The sequence below is a fragment of the Lonchura striata genome, chromosome 3, assembly GCF_050655825.1.
Source record: "Lonchura striata isolate lonStrDom1 chromosome 3, ASM5065582v1, whole genome shotgun sequence".
Taxonomy (NCBI): Eukaryota; Metazoa; Chordata; class Aves; order Passeriformes; family Estrildidae; genus Lonchura; species Lonchura striata.
The window spans coordinates 92,210,856-92,223,151 of NC_140705.1; the positions used below are offsets into that span (position 1 = coordinate 92,210,856).

Sequence of the window (12,296 nt, forward strand, 5' to 3'; positions counted from 1 at the left end):
CTTGTGTGTTATGACCCTTTCTCTTTGCTGGGGGGCTACCAGAATTTCCACAGCCTAGGGAGGGAGGATGTCCCCTCAGAGTAGAGGAGACATTAGAGGGGAATGTCTGGAGGCTGGGACTGCTACTCATGCAGGGCTCAGATGCTTCTGCTGTTCAAGCTCACGTGTGGCTTGACTGGGTGGGCTGGGTCAGACCTGGGTGCTGAGATCCAGCCAAGCTACAGAGGTGGGGACATGGTGGATGGAAGGGCTCTGCTTCCTACAGGCAGGCTCAAAGTCAAAGGAAGGATGGAGAACACGAGGGCATTAACAGTAGATTTTATTGTGGGTTTTTTTCCAGTGGAATGTGTTTGGCTGGAAATTTTCACGGCATGTTTGCTTACGTGTTGCATAGGTGTAGTAAAGCAGAGGAGGAAAACAATGACAGGTTTCACAGCACAGTCTGAGTGGCACTGGAGTCTGCATTTTCCAGGTTTTTCAGACTGAAGAGTGAAACCTTAGCATGTCTAAGTGTCAGAGGGGGTCGTTACAAACTTCTGGAAGTGCCTGCAAGAAGGTTGGCAGCCCAGCTAAGCACCTCATCCAAGCAGGCTCTTGAAGGACTTATAACTCTCACTGTTCAAAAAAGCCTGCTTGTAAGGGAAGTGCAACAGTAAATCCCCACAGCAATCAGAGCTGGTTGTTCTTCATCACAGGAATTGTGACAGAGGTGTAATTGTGTGTGGTGTGAGAAGAAATAGATAAGGATGAAAAAACTTCTCTTTTTTTTTAAATTTAAATGGTCTGTAGAAGGTAACTTCACCACTCCTTTGTCATTCTCTGCTTATTTTATTTGGCATTTGCTGTCAATTCATCTTCACTTCAAGCTTTATCCTCAAAAACTTCATTTCCCTGTGTCTTTTTTTCTTCTTTTTTTTTTTTTTTTTTTTCACCTTTGAGAAGAAAACATGACAAGTCAAGATGAAACCAAACCTTGTCTTGGTAACTTTTACAGCCACAAATTTTGGAAATCATTAGTTCTTAATATTCCCTTAGCATTTAAACATAAAATTAAAAACTAACCAAGGGAGTCCAATTTGTAGATTGAAATTAAGTTATAAAATTAAATGCAACTTTTTTGGTCTAGCTTTTCAGCTGCTCCATCAGAGTCATGTACTAATTAGCAGGAGCTGTAAAGCTCTGTTTCTGTATAAACCATATAATTCTGTTAGCTGAAGTTCTGAAGTTTTAAATTATACTTATTGCTTCATTTGCTAAAAATACATACATATATATGTACACAGATACACAGAAAGTATGACTACTTGAAGAAGATAAGAAAGCTGAAATTCTCTTCAGCTTTGTATTCCAACACAACTTATGTATCATAGGAGATAAAAAGATTTACTCCTGTGAATGGATTTTTACAAAATAATGTTGGGATAAGAATCTACTGTCTTAAAGAGTAAGAACAGTTAGCACAGGTGAATGGAAATAAATATTTTGAAGTTGTCTGCAAGTGTGAAATGTTATAATTTTGGAATTCACAGCATAAAAGGATGCTCAGAAGCTCCCTGTAGTTTTCCACACAGAACTGGTGGCTGAAGAGATCCAAGCCCACAGACCAATTGATGTTTCTTGTTTCTATCAGATTGGTGCATGCTGCTCACACAAATCAGCTTCTGCTTGTCCTCTGCCCAAAGGTCAAAGAGAGCTGGTAGCAGTGGATCCTTTTCTGTTCTGCTGTGGTTGAGTGGCTCATGGAACCCAAGGACAGCAGGAAAAACCTAAAACCTTCTCTTTGGATGAGCAGGACAGACACTGTTAAGTGTCTAAGTGGGAACCGCTCATGGAATATTCTGTTTTCATGACAGAGGGACTAAATTTTTTTTTTTTTTTTCAAAAGGACTAAAACTTTATTAAAAAAAAACAACCCAAAACCAAAACAAATACAAAAAGTGAAAACCAAAGGACAAAAGGTATCATGGTTTAAACTTCTTCTCACCAGGCACTTGTATCCTGGTTTTGTGATTTGAGTGTTTGGCTATCCAAGCTCCACACTGGTGTATTCAAAGCTTTCTTATGCTGATGGCATTCAAGGCTTTTTTGTAGGTGCAAGCCACATCAACAACAGTGGAGAAAATCAAAGGAACAGAGGAAGAAAGAAAAAAATTAATTCTGAAGAAAGACGTGTAGAAAGGAGCAGGAGATGGTGGTATTTCAGTCCCTGCCTGTAGCTGAGCATTTGAAATTCATAAGCACTCAGCTGACATTCCACAAACAGAAGTACCTTTCCTTTCACTCAATTTTTGAATTCTCCAGAGGTAACAAGTGTTACAAACAGTTCCTGGATTTAGTTCTATTATGTGTGGTGAATGCATACAGCACACCCACGATTAAGCAGAGAAATTGAAGTCAAAGCAGGATCTAGTTAGACATTCAAGATGTATCTTCTGCTCCCTCCAATATATTCATTACCTGGTATTGTTCCACAGCTGCTTTCATCAACAGACATTGTGCAATAACAGTAAATTGGCATCCACAGGGTTATGCAGAGTTTCTAAGTCCCTCAGCATTTGCTGGAAGTCTTTTGGAAGGGTGAGTTTCACCATTTCTCAGCAGACTGGGTGCAGATGGGGCCAGGGTGTGGCAAAGGCTCTTCCACTCCCAGGAGAAGATGGAAATTCGCTGTAGCTGTTGCTTTGTCCAAAAACCTGTGGTTAGAAGGGAGGCACTGAACTGTCCCACCCACCTGTGGGTGATGGCTGCTAGGCTTCGCACCTGGGTTACCACGGGAAAGGACACCTAAACCTTGGGAGAACTCAAGTCTGGGACCTCAAAGAAAAAGGATTGCCAGGGAAGATACAGAGCTTATAGAGAACAGAGCCTGCCTGGAATTTGATAATCAAAAACTTTTGCAAAAAAGATGTCTTCTGTGTGAGCACTGAAACATTGAGCTCCTGAGTCCCAGGGGAGGAACTCTGGGAGAACACTCCTGCCCTGGCTGGTTTTGGTTGGAAGGTGTGTGCCCAATTTGTAGGGTGGCTGTTTTTAGGTGTTTTAAGGGTGGTGTGTGGCCACAGCTCCACTTTGCATGGCAGAAGGTCACACAGGGTAACTCCTAGTGGGCTGGTGATAGGGGTGGGGCAGACAAACTTGGATGCACATTTGGCTTTTCCCAAGTCAAGAGCAGCAGGAGTAACCAGGCCAGGAGAGCCTGAGAGCACCTGCTCTGAGTTTCTGCAGGGTGTTTTCCCAGGAGAAACATTTCCTTACATTTGTCTCACCCCTGACCTAGCTTCCAGGCCCACATCTGCCCCAAATATCATTCAGGGGACAGGGAGCTTTGTGCCAGCTATCTGTGCAAAGCTGGGAAGTGGGAGTTAATCCTGCACCTAATCCTGCCCAGAATTATCCTCATGGAGAGAGTTGTAGAGCTTAAAATGGTGTTCAGTCACAGCTTTTTTTGTTAAAAATCTTTCCAGAAAGAATTCTTCTTACACACTGGGAACTGTCCCATTCATTAAACCGTGAGCCCCTCTCCCTGATTTTGGAGAATTCCCCATTTTCCAAAAGCTGGAGAAAGAGGTTTTTTTCTCTTCCAAGGCTGGCAGATCATACAGCTGAAAGTAGAAAATCGGTTCATATTAATATGTGAACATTTTAATTTATGCATCTGATTGATATTATTCCGTAATTAAATTATATTCCCACAGTGCATATAACATCAGGGTTGCAGTAATACAAATAATTAGTAATTAACTCTAATCAGATCAGTTAGCAAATGCCAGATTCCAGATGAATAAGCTGACCAATGGTGTCTGTGGTGAGGAAAGCCAAGAAAGAAGGAAGAAAAGATAATTTGCGTTGATGGATAAGGGAGGAAGTGAAAGTAACAGGAAATCCATTTTCAAGATAACTCCCCTGCCGAACAAAGCAAGAATGCAGCCTTTAAAGATGCTCTGGGCCATGGCCATGAGCCTGCAGCTCAGCTGTTAGAAGGCATTCCACCCTGACCTCTCACACCCTGCCCTGAGTCCCTCCCAAATGCCTCTTAAGATGTTTTGGTGTTAGACTGAAAGAGGGGCTAGTCCAGAAACAGATACAGGGCATCTCCAGCTAATGGAACATTCCTCAGCTGCCCCCAGCTGACAATTCCTTGGAGATGAGAAGTGAGGATGGCACATCAGTGTCCTCCTCAAGATGTCTCTGGCACCTTGGCCTGGGAATTTAGAAATGGGCTCCTACTGAGCTGCTACCACTACCTCCAGGCAACTGCAAGGTGGCTTAGGACAACTAACACAAAGCCATGGAGAATTTCTCTATAGAAAAATTAAATACAAAAATCTGTGAATGGGACTTCCTATCTGAGAAGTTGATATTGCAATCTGAACAGTTTTTCTTGGCTCAAACCAGAAAAATATTGTGCTTTCCCTGTTCTCTCAAAAAAATAAACAAACAAAGTGTTTTAAACAATTTCAGTTTGGATCTGTCAAACAAAGTCAGTTAGAAAATTCAAGATGTGTTTTTGCTAGTCGAACTGCACTTGGACCAGTACCAAATATTTCAGACAAATAATTTCAAAAGGAAGTACCTGGCATTGCATCTCCAAAATATCAGTGTGAAATAGTCTGTGATTGTGAAAGGGATTTGCTTTTTATTTTCTCAATTATAAAACGTCCTTGAAATGAACACTTTCCTGCAGCCAAATTTCTCTGTGTTTAAATTTTATTTTGTGATGGAAAATGCTCTTAGCAAACACAAAACAATTGCTGCTGTGTGCCAGGGTAATGCCAACAGGTTCCTCTCTTTGAGGGCAGCAGGCAAAGAAAGGTGTGGTAAATTGTCACACCTGCTACAGAGTTGGTTGAAATCAGTGATGAATTAATGATCAAAAAAAGCCTGAACAGGGCTTCCTGCTGATCCTGCACCTGTCTTGAGCGAGGGCTAACAACAAAATGATGTCTGGGGTGAACCAAAGTGATTGTTTAACCTTTTGTATCCACCATAAATGATGACCAAAAGTAACCAAGACCCTCATTAAGGATTATTTGCGTATTAACTCTCACGGCCCTTAGAATGCAAATGAAGAGAAAAGATGGCATGCCTTACATGTATGACCTCTGTCACCAACACCCAGCCTATGACATAAAGTTTTCATTCTCTATGGGAAGGACTAAAAATTGTTGTATAAAAAAGAGGGGGTTTCACAGCAAAATAAAAGAGAAGAGGAAAAAAGGAAGAATTAAACAGGAGAAAAACACCTCTGTTTTTCTCTCTCCCTCTAACAAAGGATACTTTTAGGTGAGATTTTTGCCTCCAACTGCATTGGAACAGACCCAGAAATATTTTAATGTATATATCTAATAAATCTTTATTATGATACCTTCTCTCCAGAAACACTCTGTAGTTTGTGCATTTATCACCAGCAACCTCAAACTGCTTTCCCTTTGCTTCAATAAACCACACTATTTGTGAATCTGGCTTCTGGATGTTCCTACTGAATTCAGCCAGACCTATGGTATCAGTAAATCACACTATTCATGAATCTGTCATCATGAAAGTTCTTGTTGAACAGGACCAAAATCATGGTGCTGAATTGGTAATAAATGGAAATAAGGTCCATCTGCACCCTGCTCCTCAGAGCTCTGAGTGCCACCAAGAATGTTTATTTTATCCCAAGTTTCTGTCTGCTTCACATAACAGGCTTGGACTTTTTTTTTTTTTTTTTCAATTTGATGCTTCAACAAGCCACTGGCTACTTGAAAGTTACTGGTGGGAGTTCACATTTCAGCCTGTTTTTGGAAGTGCCACTGTTAGGTGTTATCTTAAAAGTCTTCCTCTTGCATGTTCAGCCTTCAATGAGATGTTTTGGGTTACTCATGATTGAGTTTTGTGGGTTGCCACTGGTTACCAACAATTTAGTAATAATACAAGCTGTTGGTTCATTAAACTGTTTTTGAAAGAAAATCTATACTAGCTAGCCTATGTTGGCTCCTTTGAGCATTTATTTATTTGTTGTGATCACTCTTGCTTCTTGAGTATGTCTCAAATTAGTAGAAAATTATAAATACACCAGGACTATGGCAGGTCTTCTAAAAACATGATGGATAAACCATTTCTAGGATGGAGCAAAGGAATGTAGCCCCAGGTACTCTAAAGTCCTATACACAGAACACCATCTTTAATCCTGGAGATTCTATATGGCAGGATGACTCCAGGGAGGTGGTAAACATCTTAGATTAACTCTGAAGGCTTAGCAAAAGACAGAGATTAAATCCATGGCCAAGCTGGATCAAGGCCTGCTTCCCTAGGGCTGTGTCCTTTCCATTGGAAAACGATGAAGGGATGGTGCTGAGGATGTGCTACTACCACTTCCATGCACAGCCACCAGTTTGACCCCACTAAGTGGCATCAAAAGATGCACTGGGAAAAGGTAGAAGGGAGTAAAGAAGCAGCAGACAGCTGACTCAAAAATACAGCTGGGAAAGTCCAGCTCTCACAGGCTGCCATCCCCTCTGCAGGTGATTATTGAGCAGCACTGCTGTTATTTTTATTGCTGAAGTTGCAGCCTGGTCCTTGATTGAGAACAAAATTGATATCACTTTCTCTTTCAGCATTTCACATATGCCTGTATGTAAGTATGGATATGTCTGTGTACAGGTACCTGTAAATATGTATATAAATGTATGGATGTGTGTCTGCACCTATAGAGCACTAAGGAAGCAGGAGTCTGAAAGAGGAGTGTGGAACACCACTGAGTGTTCTGGAAGGACAAATTGAATGTGTATGCAAACATCTGACTTTGTTTTGGGGAGGGAGGGCTGCTGTAATCTATCTGGTGTGTTCATTTCAGATGCTTTTCCTCTGCTCAAGCTCAGTCTCTTACTTGCAAGGAAATTCTTCAGAGGGAGGGTTTTGACCAAAGAAACACCAAGTTATCAGCCAAGAGAAGGTGGCTTTCTTCCCAGCCACATGGCACTCTGGCTGTGTACACTCATAAATTGGACGTAGCAAACTACAGATTCTCTCCTACCTCCCACCTCACAACATCTCACTCACTGAGCCTTTTCCTCCCCTTTGCTTCCTCCTGCAGATCCTGAAGAGTAGATCACCTGGATATAAGTACACTTGGACATGTCCAAACAGGGAACAGTGATGGCATGAAGAAGCACCACCCACCTTCTGACAATTGCTTGGAGCAGTTTCTCCAGAGATGCCTCATGATTAGTAAACAGCAGACATATGTTGTGCTCACCACACAGGCTTAAGCTTTAACAGTGTTGGCAGCTCCTGCTCTCCTTCCTCTGGCACCGCTGTGATCCTGATGTCTGCAGCACTGAGTCATGCCACCATGTCTGGAGCAAAGCCCAACGTTCTTTTGTGCACAATGGGAGCAGGACCTTGTGCACTAGTGACCTGACTGCCTGACCATGCTTTGTTGATTGTGTAACTACAGCAGCATCTGTGAGCAAAGCCATGAAGCCAGCAAAGAGCATCCTTTGTGCTGGTGGATACTGGGAGATGCTGCTGCAGGGTGCTGAAATGGGCTGGGTTGGTTTAATCAGTAAAACTGACACTGTTCTTGTCACCCATCTCCACCTCTGCCTCCTATCTTGTATCTGAAGCTCTCTAAGCCAAAGATAGATATTTAGATTGCATCTTGTCCTGAAGAAATCTCTCAGGTGCAACCTTTCTGCAGATTCTCATCCTGTGGTCTTGCCTTACTTAGACAAGTGTAATGATCTCTGAGATTGGCTTATTGTTCCCTCTGACTGAGGTCCCAGCACTGGCTGGGGTTTTCAGCAGCCTGAGTGCATGTTCTCTGATATCTAAAACACAGGGCACTGTCTCTTTGTGCCCTTTCTCATATCCTCCTTACAGTAAAGTTCAAAGGCACTTAATTGCTTTACATTTTTGGCTGCCTTTGAATTTCCTTTGCAAGTTAACAGGTGGCATTTCCCAAATTGTGAGAGATGTGTGGCAGCCAGCCCAGAGAAAGTGGCTGTCACTTCCTCTGCTGTTCCACCCTTGGTGTACAGTGATGTTCCCAAACTATGCCCTCAGACAATCAGCAGAGATCTCTTGCAAGCTGGCTCTGTGGTGGGAATTGCCTGGATGATGGGAGAAATTAATTTCAGACTGAGCTATAAAAATGCTCGAGGTTAGGAGATTCCCAAATGAAGGCACAAAAAAATCTATGGAGGTACCAGGGAATTATGAAATCCTGTCAGATGACAGATGTAATATTAGTCTCTGACCCAGCAAATTATTTGCTGAGTGTCTCAGTTCCCTTGAACTTTGAGACTTTTACAAAGAAGGATTTTTTTTCTTCCCTCTCAGTGACTCTCCAGCACTCCTCATGTATCTTTTGAGGTTAATGCACAATGACATCCTACATTATACAATTAAGTTGAAGCTTTCTGACCCTGGACGTAACAGTTTGGGATTTTTCCTTGCATCTGCTCTTAGGTATCACAACAGCTTGTCATCTGGTTAAAGACACCAGTGCCATTTCTTTAACATCTCCTCATTGAGCCAATACGGCAAAAAAGTCTCACTTCAGAAAGGCTTCTCTCCACTCTCTCTGGGGTGGAAGAGATCCACTGTAAACTAAAGAGGATGTCCCTGTATCCAAACACAGGATCTCACTGCATATGGACCCCTCCTGCTCTTCCCCAAGGATGAGGAGAGAATGACCATGTGGGTAAACTGGTGCTGTCTCAGAGAGAGTAGGTGTTGGAAGCAGTTTCTAGTCATCATGCCACAGGCTTAGAGGATTTTAGATGTTTAAATGATTGTATCTGCTCTGTCAACCAGAGATGTTGCAGCAGGCCATGACAACATCACTTTTCTTAGGAAGACACAGGTGCCTGTTCAGCTCCTCAGTGACTCACAGCTCAGACAATCAGCAAACTGGACCCCTACTAAGGCACAAAAGCAATCACTGGGAGCTTTATCCCCACTCTCATCTGCAGTGAGGCCTGGGTACACCTCCCAAGAATGCAAGCCCCCTTTAGCTTCCTTGATCATCACCCTGGACTGCCATTCCTAGTGCCAGCTCCATGTCACACTGGGGGTTGCTTCAGGATGTGAAGCATAAAAACATCAGCTTTCAGCCAGGTGATGTTTCCAGGAGCACTCCTGCTATGCAGGTCTTTCACACAGTGCTGCTGTTCCTGTTTGCTGTTCACTGAGGGGTCCTGGGGACATGGAAAGCTGAACTCCCTGTGTTTGGAGTGCTATTTTTAAAGCTGGGCGCAAGGGGCCCTATTGTATTTTTAAGGATGCCCTTGTGGGAAAATTTTTCCTAGCTCCAGAGCTGGCTTTTGCCTCTCAGGTTAATATTCAGTCAGCACAATCACCAAAGATAATAAGGCAGAGTCCTCAACCATATGATTAGTTTTAAAATTACATTACTCTTATTGTTGTTAGGCTTGCTTAATGACCTTACAGTACCTGTATTTTCTTTCTAATTTTTTTGAACTCCAGGTATACTTCAAATCAAGGCTAGGAAATACTAGTTCCTTTCCCTTTAAGGGAATAATCTGTGTTTTTTTATTCAATACCATGTACTCCAAAGCTCAGGCTTTATGAGAAAAACTGACTGATTTCCCATGAATCATGCATAATACATATGCAGAAGAGACAATGCAGAGTACATTGCCAGTCTCCAGGTTTAGCTTGTAGCCCAACACTTCGCCATCCAGTGTGGATGGAATCCCTATCCATGGCAGGGGGGATAGAGCTAAATGATTTTTAAGCTCCCATCCCATGAAAATCATTCAATGGTTTTGTGAATTCAATGGCAAAAAACCTGTCAGTGACTACAACAATCTTTTGGGTCCAGGGACAGCATGAGATGGTCCATACAAGCACCTCTCGAGGTAGCTGGACCAGGTGTCCTAGGCTAAGTTTCACTCAGACTAAAGCTTCACATCTACCCCAAAAAAAGTGTCACACAAAGCACCAGTAGCTGTATACCATGTGTTTTAATAAACCGTATAGTTACCAGAAAAATAGGATTGCATGTGTTTGTTCTCCCCACCCTAAAAAAAAAAAGAAGTCAAATTCAGACCAAAATAATGGAAACCTAAAACAAGAGAAAAAAAAAAAAAACTGTCTCAGAGCAAAGATGATACACAATACAGACTTGGAGGAAAACATCTTTGATGACATCCTTGTTCAAAGAAACCATGTTTGTAAAACACGAGGCAGTTGAATAATAAAATGGTCATTGATTTGATTGGTTTTCCCTTCTCTGTGTCTATATATATGTAGCTACATATATATGTCTATGCTGTTACACCCTGGGGTGGGACGAAATGGTTAGACAAAAAAATAGTTGACTGCAGGGAAATCTGTAAGACAAAAAACAGTTGAGTCCAGGGAGCAAGTAAAGAAGAAAATAAATGTTCATTTCAGTCAGTGAAGGAAGGACAAGGCTAAATTCCCCTACAATTTACCACTGCTCTGCTTATTGGGGAACAGACTTGTCTCTCCATGGCTATGCTGTGTCCCTGATGCACAGCTGAGCTCTGAGCTGCTGATCTGAGTGGTATTCACTGGTCTGTGTGTGAGCAGGACCCCAGAAATGTATGAAGCATTCCTTTCTCTGGTTAATTCCCATGCTTTACCGTGATTTTTTTTTAAATTAAAAACTTACTAGTAATTCAGTTTGCGTTTTTCCCCAGGTTTCTTGCACTGACTGCTGTGCAGGTCTCCACAGTAAGGTGGAGCCCAGATGAGCAATAATGCCACAGTAAAGTGCTGTAATCACAATGTGACTGGATGGAGGAATTAATTTTACAGCGGGTCTCACGTTACTTCAAAATTGTACTCTGTCTGCAGAGCCAAGTCATGCAGTTGTGTAACCCCAGCTGTTCTTCACTGAGTGGGCCTGTGGGGCACACCTTAATCCAAAAAACAAGGAAAGGAAGTAAAAATGTTTTTAATTTCCTTTTCTCCTTCCATGGAAACCTATCCGAAACAAGAAGAGTAGGTAATACCACTCTACACTGAGGTGTCTGGTTCACCCTTAGGCAAATGAGTCCTGCATTCAAAAGACAAAAGAATCCATGTTTTTCCTCTTGTTTTTATATTGCTCTTTCAGAGAACCAGTCGTTGTCCAGGCTTTCCCAGATCTCAGTGCCGTGCTTAACAAGCAAATTAAGCACAAGCTCATGCTGGCTGCAAAGTTCAGGTGACCAAGAAGGTATTAAGAAAACAGCTCAGTTTGCCCAATGCTTGTAAACACCATATTGAAAAGAAGGCAAAGGCAAAACACCTTTCTCCACACTTCCCCCATCTTCCTTCCCTTTATTTTTTTCTTATTTTCAGTCTTTGTCTCTCTTTTGCTCTTACTTTCCCTTTTTTGTACAGGGGTTGATGAAGATAAGCAAGACTTGTGCATCACAAATGGTGAAACTTCCCCCAGCCCCTCCAGCTTCCCACCCTACAACAATGCACAAGCCCATCTCATCCTGTACCTGCCCCCAGAAAGTGTTTGTCTCTTTTTGGAAAACCACGCAGTCTGATGTGCTGGGGACTTCTGCAGCGCAGGAGCCGGGTTGGCTGGTTCTTCCCCCTTTCCTGAGGCTCATAGATGGTTGTTTTTTGACAGGTAGGCAATAAGAGCCACAGCTACCCCAACATAGATGCCAGTTCCGATTGTGATGGACAGGACAGCCAGGAAGAGAGCTCGCCGGGAGCTGGAGCTTGCGTGGTGGAAATCCCCCTTGGCTACTGCTTTGTTTGTCTGCAAGAGATAGAACAATGCCAGATATTTATTTGTTTCACCTGGAAATAAATGTGTGACTCTAATTTCTTGGCTGAAACAGGATCCTGGGATGTGACAGGTTAAACTGGTCAGCAATCAGACATGTTTTAGTCACGTGAGGTCGTTTGCACAATTGAGACAGTGATGGAAGCAACAGCATCTCAAAGGAGGGTGTCATTTTTATAGACCATTGTGTAGTATCAAGCAGGGACACCTGGCAGGCAGTAAGAAGTCTGTCAGCTACAAGACAGGTCTTGTATAAGCAAATGAGCTCCTTAAGTTCTGAGACAGTCTTTCTTCCCTCATTAGAGTGAGGAATCCTCAATCCACTTTAATTGTATATCTCCACAGATGATTGATGTGCTGGGACACTTTCTTTTTCAGAGACATCTACCACTCTATTTTTGTCTTTGTTTTTTTTGTCTGGTTTGTTTGGTTTTTTTTGTTTGGGTTTTTTAATTTTATTTTTTTGCTACTCAGACCAATTTGCAGCAGCCAAATGACAAGCTTCCACACACTAAAAAAAAAAAACCCAAAA

The 12,296-nt window shown here is 42.3% G+C and overlaps 1 protein-coding gene across 2 annotated transcripts in view; it reads right to left on the reverse strand.

Moving 5' to 3' along the window:
- Positions 1-303: 303 nt before the first annotated feature.
- SYNDIG1 (synapse differentiation inducing 1) overlaps positions 304-12,296 on the reverse strand; it is a 58,475-nt gene continuing 46,482 nt past the window's right edge. The window contains exons 4-5 of one of the 2 annotated variants that reach the window (XR_013339657.2): positions 11,469-11,737; positions 304-3,602 (exon numbers count right to left, since the gene is read on the reverse strand). Coding sequence is in view for 1 of the 2 variants with exons in the window: in XM_021540260.4 (XP_021395935.1) it covers positions 11,579-11,737 (159 nt within the window). In the remaining variant the exon portion in view is untranslated. Of the gene's footprint in view, positions 3,603-9,952; positions 11,738-12,296 lie in introns of those variants that run through there. The other variant, XM_021540260.4, reaches the window with a different exon arrangement.